Source organism: Lathyrus oleraceus, chromosome 5 (assembly GCF_024323335.1).
Source record: "Lathyrus oleraceus cultivar Zhongwan6 chromosome 5, CAAS_Psat_ZW6_1.0, whole genome shotgun sequence".
In the NCBI taxonomy this organism is placed as follows: Eukaryota; Viridiplantae; Streptophyta; class Magnoliopsida; order Fabales; family Fabaceae; genus Lathyrus; species Lathyrus oleraceus.
In genome coordinates this window covers 47,286,681-47,302,935 of record NC_066583.1, presented here as the reverse complement: position 1 = coordinate 47,302,935, position 16,255 = coordinate 47,286,681, and the positions used below count along the sequence as shown (strand labels likewise).

The 16,255-nt window shown below is 38.7% G+C and overlaps 2 protein-coding genes across 2 annotated transcripts; both read right to left on the bottom strand.

Annotated features, from left to right (window-relative positions):
* Positions 1 to 699: 699 nt before the first annotated feature.
* Positions 700 to 1,294, bottom strand: LOC127078651 (E3 ubiquitin-protein ligase SIS3). The gene is made up of 2 exons (XM_051019086.1): positions 1,040 to 1,294; positions 700 to 936 (listed from the first exon to the last, which is right to left on the bottom strand). Exons 1-2 carry the CDS (start codon positions 1,292 to 1,294, stop codon positions 700 to 702), a joined length of 492 nt encoding a protein of 163 aa, XP_050875043.1.
* Positions 1,295 to 12,389: 11,095 nt separating this feature from the next.
* Positions 12,390 to 12,984, bottom strand: LOC127078650 (E3 ubiquitin-protein ligase SIS3). The gene is made up of 2 exons (XM_051019085.1): positions 12,730 to 12,984; positions 12,390 to 12,626 (listed from the first exon to the last, which is right to left on the bottom strand). The coding sequence occupies exons 1-2, from the start codon at positions 12,982 to 12,984 to the stop codon at positions 12,390 to 12,392; spliced, it is 492 nt and encodes a 163-aa protein (XP_050875042.1).
* Positions 12,985 to 16,255: the final 3,271 nt, after the last annotated feature.

Below are 16,255 nucleotides of genomic sequence, written 5' to 3'. Positions count from 1 at the left end.
CGGCGAAACGACAGAGACGATGGCTCAAACTCGCTCCTTCCCTCTCCCAAGCAGGTTTTTGATTTTTTAGATTTAGGTTTTTTTAAGTTTTCGCTGCTTTTCCTCCTTTCCGCCTCCGATTGATTAGGGTTTTCTCTCTGAATCCCCTCCTATTTATCCTCTTCAAATTAGGGTTCAGATTGATGCTCCAAGGTTTCAAAAGAGAAAGCTTTCAGAAGCACTTTCGGATTCTCAGAAGTGCTTTTCCTATCTGATGATAGATTTCGAAACGGTAATCTGCACTTAAGCTTTTCCAATCGCTTTTTGTCCCAATTCCAATTTGGGAACTTTTGAAAATTAGCTATTTTTACTAATTAATTGGTGTTTTTTACTGCAGTGAAGATGATACTTGGTTTCGGTTTCCTCACAGCCTTGTTGGAATTGTTTTCGTTGCTTAGCTTCTGAAGAGAATAAAGCAGGATGCAATTTGTTTTATGCAGCCAACAAAACCTTTAGTTATGTATCTCGACTGTCAATTGTTAATGAACCTGTGTGTTATTTTTCAATCTTGGAGATAGAAGCACAGAACAGCTCCATATGAGTGCAAACGAGATTAACAAGATCCCTTATCAAAAAATCAATCCGATTTATATTCCTCATGCGTCTCAGAAACCAGATGTCTAATGAAGTGATCAATTGCATCCTCAACAACAGGTGAATTCACTTTTGCTCGCCACTCAAATTTTGCAACTGCTTTTGGATTCTCGGTAGGCTTCCTTGTAGACTGAATATTGGTAGAGCTACAACAAACTCAATGTTCTCTGATTTCAAAGTCTGAATGAGCTTATGTGCCATAAGAGGAGTAATATGCACTGCTCTCTGAAATAGCTCTGAAGCAGCATTAACATTCCCTTCTTTGAGCTTAGCCATTGCCAAATCATGATAAGCATTTCTTTTCTTGTTAAATTTTAGACAATTGGTCTTCAAGGTATCTCAGGTCATGTTTATGTGGTTGTGTGAATGCAGGGCGTGTTCAGCAGGATAAAGGTTGGTTTCTCACATAGCTAGTTGTTGTCACAACACTGGCAGAAGATCGCTCAGAATCTGGACGGAGATTGGACGGGGCACTAAGATCAGGATTTGGAAACACTGAGCAACGGCAACGATGACATTTCACATTCAGCCTGAGCCACTCGTCAATGCATTCAACATGAAAATTGTGTGCACAAGGCAAGCCATGAACCTTATTCCCAACACGGAACTCTTCTAAGCAGATGGGGCATTCACTGCAATCCGTAGGAACAACCTTTAACATGAACTTTGGAAGTTCCTGAATCAATGCTTCAACTGCTTCTCTCTGAGCTGGTGTTAGGTAAAGTCCTGGTCAAGTGAGTTTTGTTGTCGCTTTGGCTCTAGTTCTGAATTCAACTTTTGAAAATTGGGAAGTTTAATGAATGGCTTTGGTATTGCAGGGTGCTGCTATGCTGTTTTCTGTTTCAATTTGCATTGCAGTTTTGTAAGTTGGTAGCTATGACAGTTGTTTCCGTTGCCCTTTCTGCTTTCTTTTACTGCAGCTTATATTGTGCAGTGGCTTTTATGTTTTGTAGCCACGTCCTGCTTTTGGCTCCTTGCAGCTTGTTGTTTGGGGCTTTTGTAAATGAAACCGGGACTGCTGTGATATTGCAAGTTGGATAGAATTGACCGCACCGCCGAAGGCTGCATAGCAGATGACGCTTACATGACTGATTTGAGAGGTATTCGACGGGTTTGGTTGCAGAAGGCTCCGCTGTTGTTGTTGCGGGACCCGGATAGACTTTTTCATTTGAATTGCTCATGATGTATGCCATGAAGTTTGATGTATGTAGCATAAAATGTATATGAATAACCAATGAGGCATAATGTAATGCTTATGTAAAATGCTTGTTTTGATATGTAAAATGTGCTTACAAATGGAATGAAGTGTATGAGAAAGTAGCATTACGTACCATGCTTTTTTTTTTATATTGCCCTTTTTTTTAGGGATATGCAAATGATCATAAAATGTGGATAATTGAGAAGTTGGTTTATAAAAATGGAAAGGATTTTAGGCATAATCCAAAACTAACTTAAATATCAACTTAAATAATAATAACAAATCAGTAAAAACCAAATTAAAATCAAATTAATTTATAATTCATTTAAAATTACTTGGATATCAACTCTAACATTCATTTGGAAATAAAAATCGATTAGAGTTTTAATCGTTAGTAAAAATAAACAATTAAGATTAAATTGACAATTGGAATTAAACTTAATTTGAAATTAAAATCAAATTAAAAATAAAATAAAAAAGAGTCAAGATATTAAAATCCATTTTATACTGATGAATGTATGCAAATGCAAAAATAAAAGAAAAAATGGAAAGATTTCAGGATCAAAATCGGGGTATGACAGTTGCCCCTATTTAAGTATCTTCAACTAGAGAATATGAAGCAGGACACTCTTCATATGATCATAGTAGAAGATGATTAAATACTAAGAAAACCCGGATTTTGATCCTGAATCCCTATGACATGATGTGATATGATATGATATGCATGACATGATATGCATGACATGATATGCGTGATTCTTTTTTTGTAATTTTTATCTGATAGGGATATGGTGGACCCTTGACAGGAGATGCTATTAGACAGACCAAACTGTGGGGAAAGCTGATGATCCACAGGGAGGCAGACAAATGGTAAGAAACAACTTGCTGGGGAAACAATCTTGCTGGAGAATCAGACACACACTGGGGAGTATTCAAAGTGAGATTTGATAAACGACACTTAGAATACAAGGGATTTCGGTAGTAAGTTCACACATGACTTACCGAACCCGAATAAAGGAAAAGATGCTACAACAGGTTCATACATGACCTGACAACGCTGGGGAATAATCAAGGGGAAAACTCTTCAGAATAGGTTCATGTATGACCTGATACCGGAATAAGGGTTCAACAACAAGTTCATACATGACCTGAATGATATTGAACAAACAGAGAAAAATCTTCAGAGCAGGTTCAAGTATGACCGGACCCCGGAATAAAAAGGTTCAATGACAGGTTCATACATGACCTGAATAGGATTGAACAAAGGATCTTCAGAGCAGGTTCAAGTATGACCCGACCCCGGAATAGAAAGGTTCAATGACAGGTTCATACATGACCTGAATAGGATTGAACAAAGAATCTTTAGAGTAGGTTCAAGCATGACCGGACCCCGGAATAAAAAGGTTCAATAACAGGTTCATACATGACCTGAATAGGATTGAACAAAGAATCTTCAGAGTAGGTTCAAGCATGACCCGTCCCCGGAATAAAAGGGTTCAATAACAGGTTCATACATGACCTGAATAGGATTGAACAAAGAATCTTCAGAGTAGGTTCAAGCATGACCCGTCCCCGGAATAAAAGGGTTCAATAACAGGTTCATACATGACCTGAATAGGATTGAACAAAGAATCTTCAGAGTAGGTTCAAGCATGATCGGACCCCGGAATAAAAAGGTTCAATGACAGGTTCATACATGACCTGAATAGGATTGAACAAAGAATCTTCAGAGTAGGTTCAAGCATGACCGGACCCCGGAATAAAAAGGTTCAATAACAGGTTCATACATGACCTGAATAGGATTGAACAAAGAATCTTCAGAGTAGGTTCAAGCATGACCGGACCCCGGAATAAAAAGGTTCAATGACAGGTTCATACATGACCTGAATAGGATTGAACAAAGAATCTTCAGAGTAGGTTCAAGCATGACCGGACCCCGGAATAAAAAGGTTCAATAACAGGTTCATACATGACCTGAATAGGATTGAACAAAGAATCTTCAGAGTAGGTTCAAGCATGACCGGACCCCGGAATAAAAAGGTTCAATAACAGGTTCATACATGACCTGAATAGGATTGAACAAAGAATCTTCAGAGTAGGTTCAAGCATGACCGGACCCCGGAATAAAAAGGTTCAATGACAGGTTCATACATGACCTGAATAGGATTGAACAAAGAATCTTCAGAGTAGGTTCAAGCATGACCGGACCCCGGAATAAAAAGGTTCAATGACAGGTTCATACATGACCTGAATAGGATTGAACAAAGAATCTTCAGAGTAGGTTCAAGCATGACCGGACCCCGGAATAAAAAGGTTCAATGACAGGTTCATACATGACCTGAATAGGATTGAACAAAGAATCTTCAGAGTAGGTTCAAGCATGACCGGACCTCGGAATAAAAAGGTTCAATAACAGGTTCATACATGACCTGAATAGGATTGAACAAAGAATCTTCAGAGTAGGTTCAAGCATGACCGGACCCCGGAATAAAAAGGTTCAATGACAGGTTCATACATGACCTGAATAGGATTGAACAAAGAATCTTCAGAGTAGGTTCAAGCATGACCGGACCCCGGAATAAAAAGGTTCAATGACAGGTTCATACATGACCTGAATAGGATTGAACAAAGAATCTTCAGAGTAGGTTCAAGTATGACCCGACCCCGGAATAAAAGGGTTCAATAACAGGTCCATACATGACCTGAATAGGATTGAACAAAGAATCTTCAGAGTAGGTTCAAGTATGACCTGACCCCGGAATAAAAACAATTGGACTCTGACCGTAAGCAATGGACTACAACCACCCTTTAACGGATTTTGCCAACAACAATTGGACTTGAAAATGACCGGGAAAACCGGATGTTGGTTTAAGGGCACCAAATACAAACTGGAATCAAAGGTCAAAGGATCATAGGATCGACAACAAGACCTGAGTCAATGCAAAATGAGCACGAAGTACATTTCGGCTATGCATGATTTGAATTTCCTTTTATGCATGATATATGAATGATCATGATTATGAGAATGCTGACACTGGGCAGACTGGGAGTTTGTAAAGGCTTTTTATGGAAGCTCATGATTCCTCAACACCGAGAACTCAACCAAACATTTTATGATAGATGTTGTCAAGGGAGGATTCTATCCAGTTTGATGGCCACAGCTTAGCCAATGGATCCTTTTGGAGGATCAATGAATCGTGCTAGCATAATTTTCGGGCACTCGTCTTAAACTCGATAGTTGTTGACGTATGGCAGAATTTGTTTGAGCAGTTCGAAAGCACGAAGAAAGAGGTTCTGCCCCTCTGTGGCTCATCTTGCCCCAGTTTGTTGGGTCTTTGGAAATGTTCACCTTGAAAGTGAGTTTGGAAACAACTTGCCATGAGACTACCTCGAGATGGCTTGCCCCAAGTGTTTGAAACTTGCAATGGTCCGAACTTGACTAACCAAATGTTGGAATGGTAGACTCTTGATTGATTGTCCTTTGGATAGCTGGACTTATTGAGCTCCGAGGTGGCTTGCCCCGGTCTAAGTCTTGAAGCAAATTACTCTTGGTAAGGTGACCCTTAGGGTGATTAGCTCGAATTAACTGATGCTCAAAGTGATTTGCCCCTGACTAGACTTCTTTCACTTCATCAAGTTCCTCAACTGTGTATTGAATTTCTTTGATGCTAAGTGTTAACTTGCAAATAAGATTGTTCATTCAAAAATGGTAATTTTAATGCAGTGTTTATGCAAAAATTTGAAATCAAAATTTATTGATATGAACGGGTGAAATACAGTGAACGAGTCGTTGATCAAGTCATTCACAGTATGCAAGTTGGTGCCATCAAATGATTAACAAAAATCGTTTGGAGTCAAGTTAACACAACCTTGTTATAGTATGCTTTCAAAATAAACCCTGCCTCAATTAGGTCTTTTAAGGGTTGTAACGTGGTCTGGTTCACGGTTTTTTTTTTTGAAACAAAAGGATATAAGGCTCAAAATTTATTTTTACCCACCCCTTCTTCTTGATGATCTCCAGTTCCTACGTTCAGTTAATTCGATACACGCATCCGACTTCCAAGAGGGTTCGAAGGTGTGATGAGGATTCAAGACGAATTTTCTTGAATGGCAGTCACCTTATTTTGTTTTTGTCGAGGATTTAATGACCTCTTTTGATTGATTTATTTTATCCCTAATTTTGCCTGGACCGCTTCTTTGAAGCTTTCGGTCCATCGGGATGCCCTGACTTTTGCCTAAGTCATTTTTGTGGTGTTTGACTTAGCGGACTTTTTTATTTTATTTTTTAAAGGTATTGACTGCCACATTATTGGTGGATAAGGATCAACCAACACTAATTTTAGCTTTTCTTAACTTCTTCGACACTTCAACATGTGCGCGAAGGATAACATGTGGTTGAACCCAATTGGAGGGTATACATATGGACGATCTTTTTGAAAGATCGAATGCACGATCAAACTATCTGAACACAACTACCCTGCCCCAGGTTAAGATTAAGGGTTTTAGATCCGAAATAAACACCAACTTCTAGGCTCAAAGTGGTTGACTAGGGATTAACTCCTTATCTCTTCAGTGTTTGGGGATTTGAAACAATGCCTTACATCATCGATAAGGTTTTACTCAAAAGCATACCACAACAATTTCAGGTGTTTTGTTTTCATCATCCTCCCTCCAATCTTTGTTAGCACAACGGTTTGGTAAACAAAAGTGAATGAGAAGAGTATTTTTGTTTTTTAACATAAATGAAAAACGAGTGAATACGAATGGATCAATTCAAAAGATGCATAAACATTTCATTAATCTTACCAATTCAAATAAAACAACAATGTTTAAAAGCAAATAACAGTCAACATGCAAAGAAACTACAAAAGAAATGCTGAAACAGCCAAATGATTGCCAGCTTTAGGAAATGACTTCTTCAATCTTGATTCATTAACTTAGGGGGGCACCCCTTGAGATCTTCGCACTTATCCGGTCGATGGGTTAACATTTACCACCAAGCTTCCTTCTTGAAAGGCTATGTACTTGTTGTCAATCAACTGCTGTACTTTGGCTTTGAAAGCGTCACAGTCTTCAGTTGAGTGTCCTTCTGACCAGGCATGATATCCACATTTCTCATTTGGGTTATACCCGGGTGGGTAAGGTTGTGGAATCGGCTTAAGAGACTTGGGAACCACCAACGAGTTTTGAATCAGAGGTTGTAGGAGTTGGCTATATGTCATGAAGACTGGATGTCGAGGATCATTTCTTCTTTCCAAGTTATTTTGAAACCTATGCTGATTTTGATATCTCAGGCCTTGGGCTTGTTGATTTGGATGAGGGGTAAACCAGGATTGTTGGCAATGAAGACCAGAAGGTGGGGGTTGCTGGTACAACACTTTGGGCATTGCTAACTGCTCATTTTCAGCCACTTGAAAGTTGGGATCAACAAGCTTTTTGACATTGGCAGGATGATCTTCAAATTCTTTTCCTTCAGTCTCATCGTTGTACGCATGTCTCTTGGATTCACTACTCACTTCTCCTTTTCTTTCATTGGTTAGGGTCGCGACATTGGAAATCCAAGACGGTATCTCAATGCTCTTACCAGGAAACAATGATAGCTCACTAGCCATATCCCTGACATCTTCCTTGTGGTACAAAACCTTGAGGGGTATCAAGGGTCCTTTCCCTTTATCATTACTTGGCCCAGAGATCAAGGTATATGTACTTGAGACTTCCTCCTTGAGTGTTGGTGACCTTATGTCAATCAATCTTTGCAGCTTGAGCTTAAAACTCACGCATTCCTCGATGGAGTGCCCCATTGTTCCAGTATGGTATGCACACTTGATCTTCGGGTGATCTTCTTCAAAGACTAAGCTCTTCTTGTTAATCAGTCCTCGTACCAAATATTTTAGCGCACAGCAAGAATCTAGGTCATGTCCCAATGCCCCTTTATGGAATTCACATGTTGCATTTGGATTGTACCATGGCAGGTATGGTGACACAGGTGTGAGAGCTCAAGGGGTTACCAAAGTATTCTGGATCAGTAGCGGGTAAAGCTTGCTATATGGTACCGGAATCGAGTCATTGTGATCCTGGTTCTTCTTGCTCTGATTCTGATTTTTGTTTTGAACCTGACTTCGGTGATTTTGAGGAGGAATGGCCAGAGGATGTTGCTGATGACGTCTTGAGGGAGGTCCATATACTGGTAAATGAGGAGTTGCCACATAGAACTTCCCTTGACTTGAGGTAACACCGGATGGATGCGGGGTAGTAGCTCTCTTTGTTGCAGCAGCGTATATTGGGTGACCCTCTCTTCCCAACAAGACTTGCACCGTTTCCAAGACCCATCTCATTTGGCTCTTCAAAAGATTGAGTTCCCCCTTCAGTGCTTCTTGGCCTTTCCTTAGCTCGTCCATCATCTCCTGAGACATGGTTCTTTGTTCTAAACGCGTGTTGAGAATCACTTTGCTTCACGGACAAAAGATGGATGAGTTTTTTTTTTTTGGTATTTTGTCTGGAGAATGACATGCATTATGATGCGATGCAAATGCAATGGAATGCGAATGAATGCAATGCAAGCCATGCACATTTATTTTTTCATACACGGGTTCAAAAGTATGAGGTACTGATGAATCTGATTGTTTTCCAAGGATAGGTTCTCACCGGGTAAGATCTAAGGTTTTGTTACAAAGGATTCCCAGAGTCATTGATTCACAAGAATGTTTGACGCTTACGGGAAATACTTTCCGGTCGTCAACTCCATCAAGGGAATCTATTCTGGGTGAGGTTCTCGTACCGACCCTTACGAAGTATTCACCTCGGGAGTCCGTACTACGCAACCATCGACTGGGTTCTAGACAGGATACTCAGAGTCATAGATTCAAAAGACTGTTTGACGCTTACGGAAAATACTTTCCGGTCATCAACTCCATCTGGAGAATCTATTCTGAGCGAGGTTCTCGTATCGATCCTTACGAGGTATCCACCTCGGGAATCCATACTACGCAACCATCATTTCTAGCTGGCCAAAGGTTTAATGTTCTAAAAGGTCCTTAGAGTCATGGACCCTTTTGAAACATCGGCGCTTACGAGGTATACATCTCGGGCGACAATATTTGCAAAAGGATCTACTCTAAGTGAGGTTCTCGTACCGACCCTTACGAAGTATTCACCTTGGGAGTCCGTACTACTCAACCATCGTCCTATCTTATGTGTTTTTCGCTCTAGACTCGGGTGTAGAGTCTTTCCCACATGGTTTGCAATCAAATACCCAAGTACCAACAATCACAATAGAACCAATGTACAACAGATATCAATATAACAATAAAGATATTAAAAGCAATAAATAAGGGAAAAGCCATAAAATTAAACAAACAAAGGCACACAGACGTCCTAACTAGGCTTGACTCACTTAGGGATAAACTGTCCCCAGCAGAGTCGCCATCTGTCGCACCTCGAAAAAATGGGGATACGACTTCAAAGCGAAGCGCAATTGCACGCTCGCAATGATGGACTGAACAGAGTCGCCACCGAACTTTATTTATTCCTAAAAAGGAAAGGGGAAATATCGATAAAACCCAAGACAAATGAAAGGATAAGATATGGTCATCGCAACCAATATCAGGGTTCGGGAGTCGATTACGCAAGGGGAAGGTATTAGCACCCCTCACGTCCGTTGTACTCAACGGGAACCATTAGGTCAATTGTGTGCGTTAATGTTAGTTTGAAGTGTTAGGCTTTTCAAATTATTACGTGGGAAAGAAAGAAAGAAAGAGAGGAGAAAGTTTTTGGATTTTTGACGAAGGACTAAACCTAAGTTTTTTATTAATGGGCCTGACAAGATTTAAAAATCCTGCTCCTACGTATCTCAAAAGAGAAATCAAGGCTTACGTAGTTCTGGGTAGAAAAATGTTTGTTTGTTGGTCGATTTTAGCGAAAGCTATGTTGTATTAATCGACAAAAACATCGTTTTACCCAAAACAGATGAGGAGTGGACGCGTACCACACATCGAACGGATTTATAAATCTACATTCGGAAAAGCGTCATTATCTCTACTCAACAATCGTGGCCGAAACATTGTTTTGTATCACTTAAGACAATATATCTTCCATTTATGAAAAAGGTTTTTGATTAGTCGCACGGCGGCAAGAAAAGAGAGTTTGATTGGTTTGATGTATTTTGAGTGATGGCGAGAACTTGGATGAGCGAGATATACATCTCGAATCCTAGCCTCAGGAGTGCATGGTATACACCATGTTCCATTTCCATCCTTATTGAAAGAAGTTAAGATAGGAATTAAGTATTTTTGAAATTTGATTGTGAAAGGGTTTGAAGAAAACCGCATTGGCAATTTTAGACGATGGCGAGAGTTAAGATTGGCGAGGCATACGTCTCGAATCTTAACCTCAGGAGTGCATGGTATACACCATGTTCCATTTCCACCTTTATTGCGAAAATGTTAAATAAGAATTAGGTATTTTGAGTTTTTGTTGTGAAAATGACTTGACCATAGATCAAGTATTGATGGACGATTGAGAAAGATTTGACTGAGTGTTTGAAGAAACAAAGTGGGTAAGTTGGATGATGGCGAGAGCTAGGATTGGCGAGATATACATCTCGAATCTTAACCTCAGGAGTGCATGATATACATCATGTTCCATTTCCACCTTTATTGAGAAAAGTGTTGAATATGAATTAATATTTTTTGAGTTTTTGATTATGAAAAATGGCTTGACGTTGGATCAAGCATTTGATGAAGTTTGAAACAAATGGGATGGAATAGGATGGAGAAATGAGTTGATTTGTTTATTGAGAAAATGCTCGACGTTGGATCGAGTCTTTATTTTGTATTTTTTTTGAAATTGTTGATTTTATTCTTGTGTTAGTATCTAGCTAAACAACCAAACCATAGAGAAATAGAATAGTACAAGATTATTACACATTGGGGGAGTGGGGTACATTTGTCAAATGGGGATTGAAAAATCATGAAATAAATAAATCGGAACCAAACGAATAATGCATGAGTGTACGTGCAAGAGAACCAGCTCATTGTAAGAAAGCCCAAGAGTAAGCTATGTGAGGTTGATGGCGATGCTTAAAAAGCAATCGACTTACACGGGTTTGAAAATGGGCTCGATATTAAATCGAGAAAAGTATGATTTTTATAGTTTTAAAAATGGTTTTGCATGTATGATGAAATTAATAAAGAAGCATGGACATAAAAAAGTATTAAAAGAAACAAAGTGCTAAAAGATAGTGAAATACTAAAAAAATGAAATGCTAAAAAAAAGAAATACTAAAAATGCTATCTACGAGTATCGAACCCACTCCTCTTGAGATTACAGCACTACGCTCTCTCCACTAGGCTACTTACTAACTGACTGATAATTTATTGCTAACTTAAATATATAAACTAATGTAAATTAAAAGAGATTAAAATAAAAACTTAATAGAAAAAGAACCGTTAGTCAATTGGCAATTAAGCCCAGCCGCCTGGCTGTTGGACTTACCAAGGGGAAAAGATTGGAAACCTAAAACAATTATTAACTAACTAATTAAAAGAATCTTTTTTCATAATGTTTTTCTCTTTAAAACTAATTATTCTATTTAATAAAAAAAATGAAAAAAGAAAATAAAGAAAGAAAAACAAAAACGGATCTGTCTCTCTCACAAAGCTCGCTCTTCTCTCTCTCGCGATGCTCTCCACCTCAAACTCCCGTCTTCCTCACGAAATCTCTCGCGCCCCCAATCATCTCAAACCTTCGCACTCACCTCTCTCCCAATCGCTTCCAATCGCGTCTCTCTCAGACTCTCAAAATCTCATCATTCTTCTCCCTCGCCCAAACAACGTGAAAAATTGGAAGAAAAGCTCACCTTCGGCGAAACGACAGAGACGATGGCTCAAACTCGCTCCTTCCCTCTCCCAAGCAGGTTTTTGATTTTTTAGATTTAGGTTTTTTTAAGTTTTCGCTGCTTTTCCTCCTTTCCGCCTCCGATTGATTAGGGTTTTCTCTCTGAATCCCCTCCTATTTATCCTCTTCAAATTAGGGTTCAGATTGATGCTCCAAGGTTTCAAAAGAGAAAGCTTTCAGAAGCACTTTCGGATTCTCAGAAGTGCTTTTCCTATCTGATGATAGATTTCGAAACGGTAATCTGCACTTAAGCTTTTCCAATCGCTTTTTGTCCCAATTCCAATTTGGGAACTTTTGAAAATTAGCTATTTTTACTAATTAATTGGTGTTTTTTACTGCAGTGAAGATGATACTTGGTTTCGGTTTCCTCACAGCCTTGTTGGAATTGTTTTCGTTGCTTAGCTTCTGAAGAGAATAAAGCAGGATGCAATTTGTTTTATGCAGCCAACAAAACCTTTAGTTCTGTATCTCGACTGTCAATTGTTAATGAACCTGTGTGTTATTTTTCAATCTTGGAGATAGAAGCACAGAACAGCTCCATATGAGTGCAAACGAGATTAACAAGATCCCTTATCAAAAAATCAATCCGATTTATATTCCTCATGCGTCTCAGAAACCAGATGTCTAATGAAGTGATCAATTGCATCCTCAACAACAGGTGAATTCACTTTTGCTCGCCACTCAAATTTTGCAACTGCTTTTGGATTCTCGGTAGGCTTCCTTGTAGACTGAATATTGGTGGAGCTACAACAAACTCAATGTTCTCTGATTTCAAAGTCTGAATGAGCTTATGTGCCATAAGAGGAGTAATATGCACTGCTCTCTGAAATAGCTCTGAAGCAGCATTAACATTCCCTTCTTTGAGCTTAGCCATTGCCAAATCATGATAAGCATTTCTTTTCTTGTTAAATTTTAGACAATTGGTCTTCAAGGTATCTCAGGTCATGTTTATGTGGTTGTGTGAATGCAGGGCGTGTTCAGCAGGATAAAGGTTGGTTTCTCACATAGCTAGTTGTTGTCACAACACTGGCAGAAGATCGCTCAGAATCTGGACGGAGATTGGACGGGGCACTAAGATCAGGATTTGGAAACACTGAGCAACGGCAACGATGACATTTCACATTCAGCCTGAGCCACTCGTCAATGCATTCAACATGAAAATTGTGTGCACAAGGCAAGCCATGAACCTTATTCCCAACACGGAACTCTTCTAAGCAGATGGGGCATTCACTGCAATCCGTAGGAACAACCTTTAACATGAACTTTGGAAGTTCCTGAATCAATGCTTCAACTGCTTCTCTCTGAGCTGGTGTTAGGTAAAGTCCTGGTCAAGTGAGTTTTGTTGTCGCTTTGGCTCTAGTTCTGAATTCAACTTTTGAAAATTGGGAAGTTTAATGAATGGCTTTGGTATTGCAGGGTGCTGCTATGCTGTTTTCTGTTTCAATTTGCATTGCAGTTTTGTAAGTTGGTAGCTATGACAGTTGTTTCCGTTGCCCTTTCTGCTTTCTTTTACTGCAGCTTATATTGTGCAGTGGCTTTTATGTTTTGTAGCCACGTCCTGCTTTTGGCTCCTTGCAGCTTGTTGTTTGGGGCTTTTGTAAATGAAACCGGGACTGCTGTGATATTGCAAGTTGGATAGAATTGACCGCACCGCCGAAGGCTGCATAGCAGATGACGCTTACATGACTGATTTGAGAGGTATTCGACGGGTTTGGTTGCAGAAGGCTCCGCTGTTGTTGTTGCGGGACCCGGATAGACTTTTTCATTTGAATTGCTCATGATGTATGCCATGAAGTTTGATGTATGTAGCATAAAATGTATATGAATAACCAATGAGGCATAATGTAATGCTTATGTAAAATGCTTGTTTTGATATGTTAAATGTGCTTACAAATGGAATGAAGTGTATGAGAAAGTAGCATTACGTACCATGCTTTTTTTTTTATATTGCCCTTTTTTTTAGGGATATGCAAATGATCATAAAATGTGGATAATTGAGAAGTTGGTTTATAAAAATGGAAAGGATTTTAGGCATAATCCAAAACTAACTTAAATATCAACTTAAATAATAATAACAAATCAGTAAAAACCAAATTAAAATCAAATTAATTTATAATTCATTTAAAATTACTTGGATATCAACTCTAACATTCATTTGGAAATAAAAATCGATTAGAGTTTTAATCGTTAGTAAAAATAAACAATTAAGATTAAATTGACAATTGGAATTAAACTTAATTTGAAATTAAAAATAAAATAAAAAAGAGTCAAGATATTAAAATCCATTTTATACTGATGAATGTATGCAAATGCAAAAATAAAAGAAAAAATGGAAAGATTTCAGGATCAAAATCGGGGTATGACACACAGCATAAGATCCTGCTATATATTCAGCCTCACATGATGACAATTCAACCACAAGTTATTTTCTCGAGCACCATGAGATTGGGGCACCAAATACTTGAAAGAAATATACAGTAGTGCTTCTTCGATCTTTCTTATCTCCATGATGATCAGCATCTGAATAACAAGTAACCATATGTTCTTTGCTTTCAGAGTCTCTTCGAAATAAAATTCCATAGTTTGTCGATCCTTTTAAGTATCTAAGGATTCTTCTTGCAGCTTTCATGTGTGACACCCTTAGTTCACTCATATATTTGCTCACTAATCCGTCTGAGAAACATATATTAGACCGACTGTTGCACACATATCTCAGAGATTCGACAATTTGTTTGTACAAAGTTGCATCGACTTTGTCTTCCTCTCTATGCTTCTCAAACTTCAAATTTGGTTCGATAGGTGAAGATGCAGGAGTCGAATCATCCATCCTGAATCTTTTGAGTATCTCCTTGACATATCTTCTTTGATGTAGCACCATACCTTGCTTCAACATTTGAAATTCCATGCCTAGGAAGTATGACAACTTTCCCAGATCCGACATTTCAAATTCCTTCTTCATCAGCTCTTTGAACTTTGACAAGTTCTTCAAGCTATTTTCAGTTACTAGCAAGTCATCGACATATAAGCATATGATTGTTATATCTTGTGCCACGACCTTAACATAGACACCATACTCAAATTTGAATTTGACGAATCCCAATTCGACCAAGTATGAGTCGATCTTTTTGTTCCATGCCCTAGGTACCTGTGTGAGACCATAGAGCGCTTTGTGCAACTTGTATACTTTCCTTACTTCCTCCTGAATCACAAATCCAGGAGGTTGTGTGACATACACCTCTTCATCTAAAGTTCCATTCAAAAATTACAATTTCACATCTAAGTGAAATGTCGACCAACCTTGCTTACATAGCAAGGTTACCACTAGTCGAACAGTTTCCAATCTTGCGACAGGTGCAAAGACTTCAGAGTAGTCGAGTCCTGGTCGTTGAATAAATACTTGAGCTACGAATCTCGCCTTATATCTTGCTATCGATCCATCAACATTGTGCTTTAACTTGAACACCCACTTCACTTTAATAGCTTTTGTATGTGCTGGAAATTTGACCAACTTCCATGTATTGTTTCTTTCGATTGCTTGTAACTCTTTGAGCATACCAGACTTCCACTTCATATTCTTTAAAGCCTCGCTATAGTTGATTGGTTAAGCACCTGCAAGTAAAGCAAAATGATCTATTTCTTCATTTGTTATGACTTCATCATCACTAACCACTTCATAGTCTTGAAGTCTTGTTGGACGAACTCTAGTTCTTTGAGGTCTTTGACTTGTGCTAGCCATAACCTCTTCGACTTCGAATGCGTCGGGTATGTCAATGTTAACTTCGACTTGAACTGGAATATCGACAATATCTTCGACTTCGACATCATTACTTACTTCATCAAAATCATAGCTCATCAATGGCTTGTCAATTGCATCACTAGAATTCCAATCCTAGGCAGAATTTTCATCAATCACAATATCTTGACTAATCGTAATCTTCTGATTAATTATATTGAACAACTTGTATGCTTCAGTCTTATGATATCCTACTAAAATCATAGGTTCACTCTTGTCATTAAGATTCCTTCTTCTTGCATCAGGAATATGCTTGTAACACATATAGCCAAACACTTTCAGATGACTCACTGATGGTTGTTTTCCACTCCACGTTTCTTCAGGAACCTTGTTCTTCAGCTACTTTGTAGAGCATATGTTCAATATATAAACAACAATAGAAACAACTTCATCCCATAAGGATTTTGGCAAATTCTTCTACTTCAGCATGTATCTTGCCATGTTCAATATGGTCATGTTTCTTATTTATGCTATTACATTATGTTGAGGAGTATAAGAAGCAGTTACCTCATGATCAACACCGTGTTCTGCACATAATGCTTCAAATATCTTGGATGTGTATTTTCCACCTCCACCAGTTCGCAGAACCTTGATCTTCTTTTCACTCTGGTTTTCGACAAGCATCTTGAATCTCTTAAAGATTTTGAATACTTCGTCTTTTCTCTTGAGCACATAGATCCACAACTTTCAACTAAACTCATCGACAAACGAAACAAATTATTTGTTTCCATCAATGA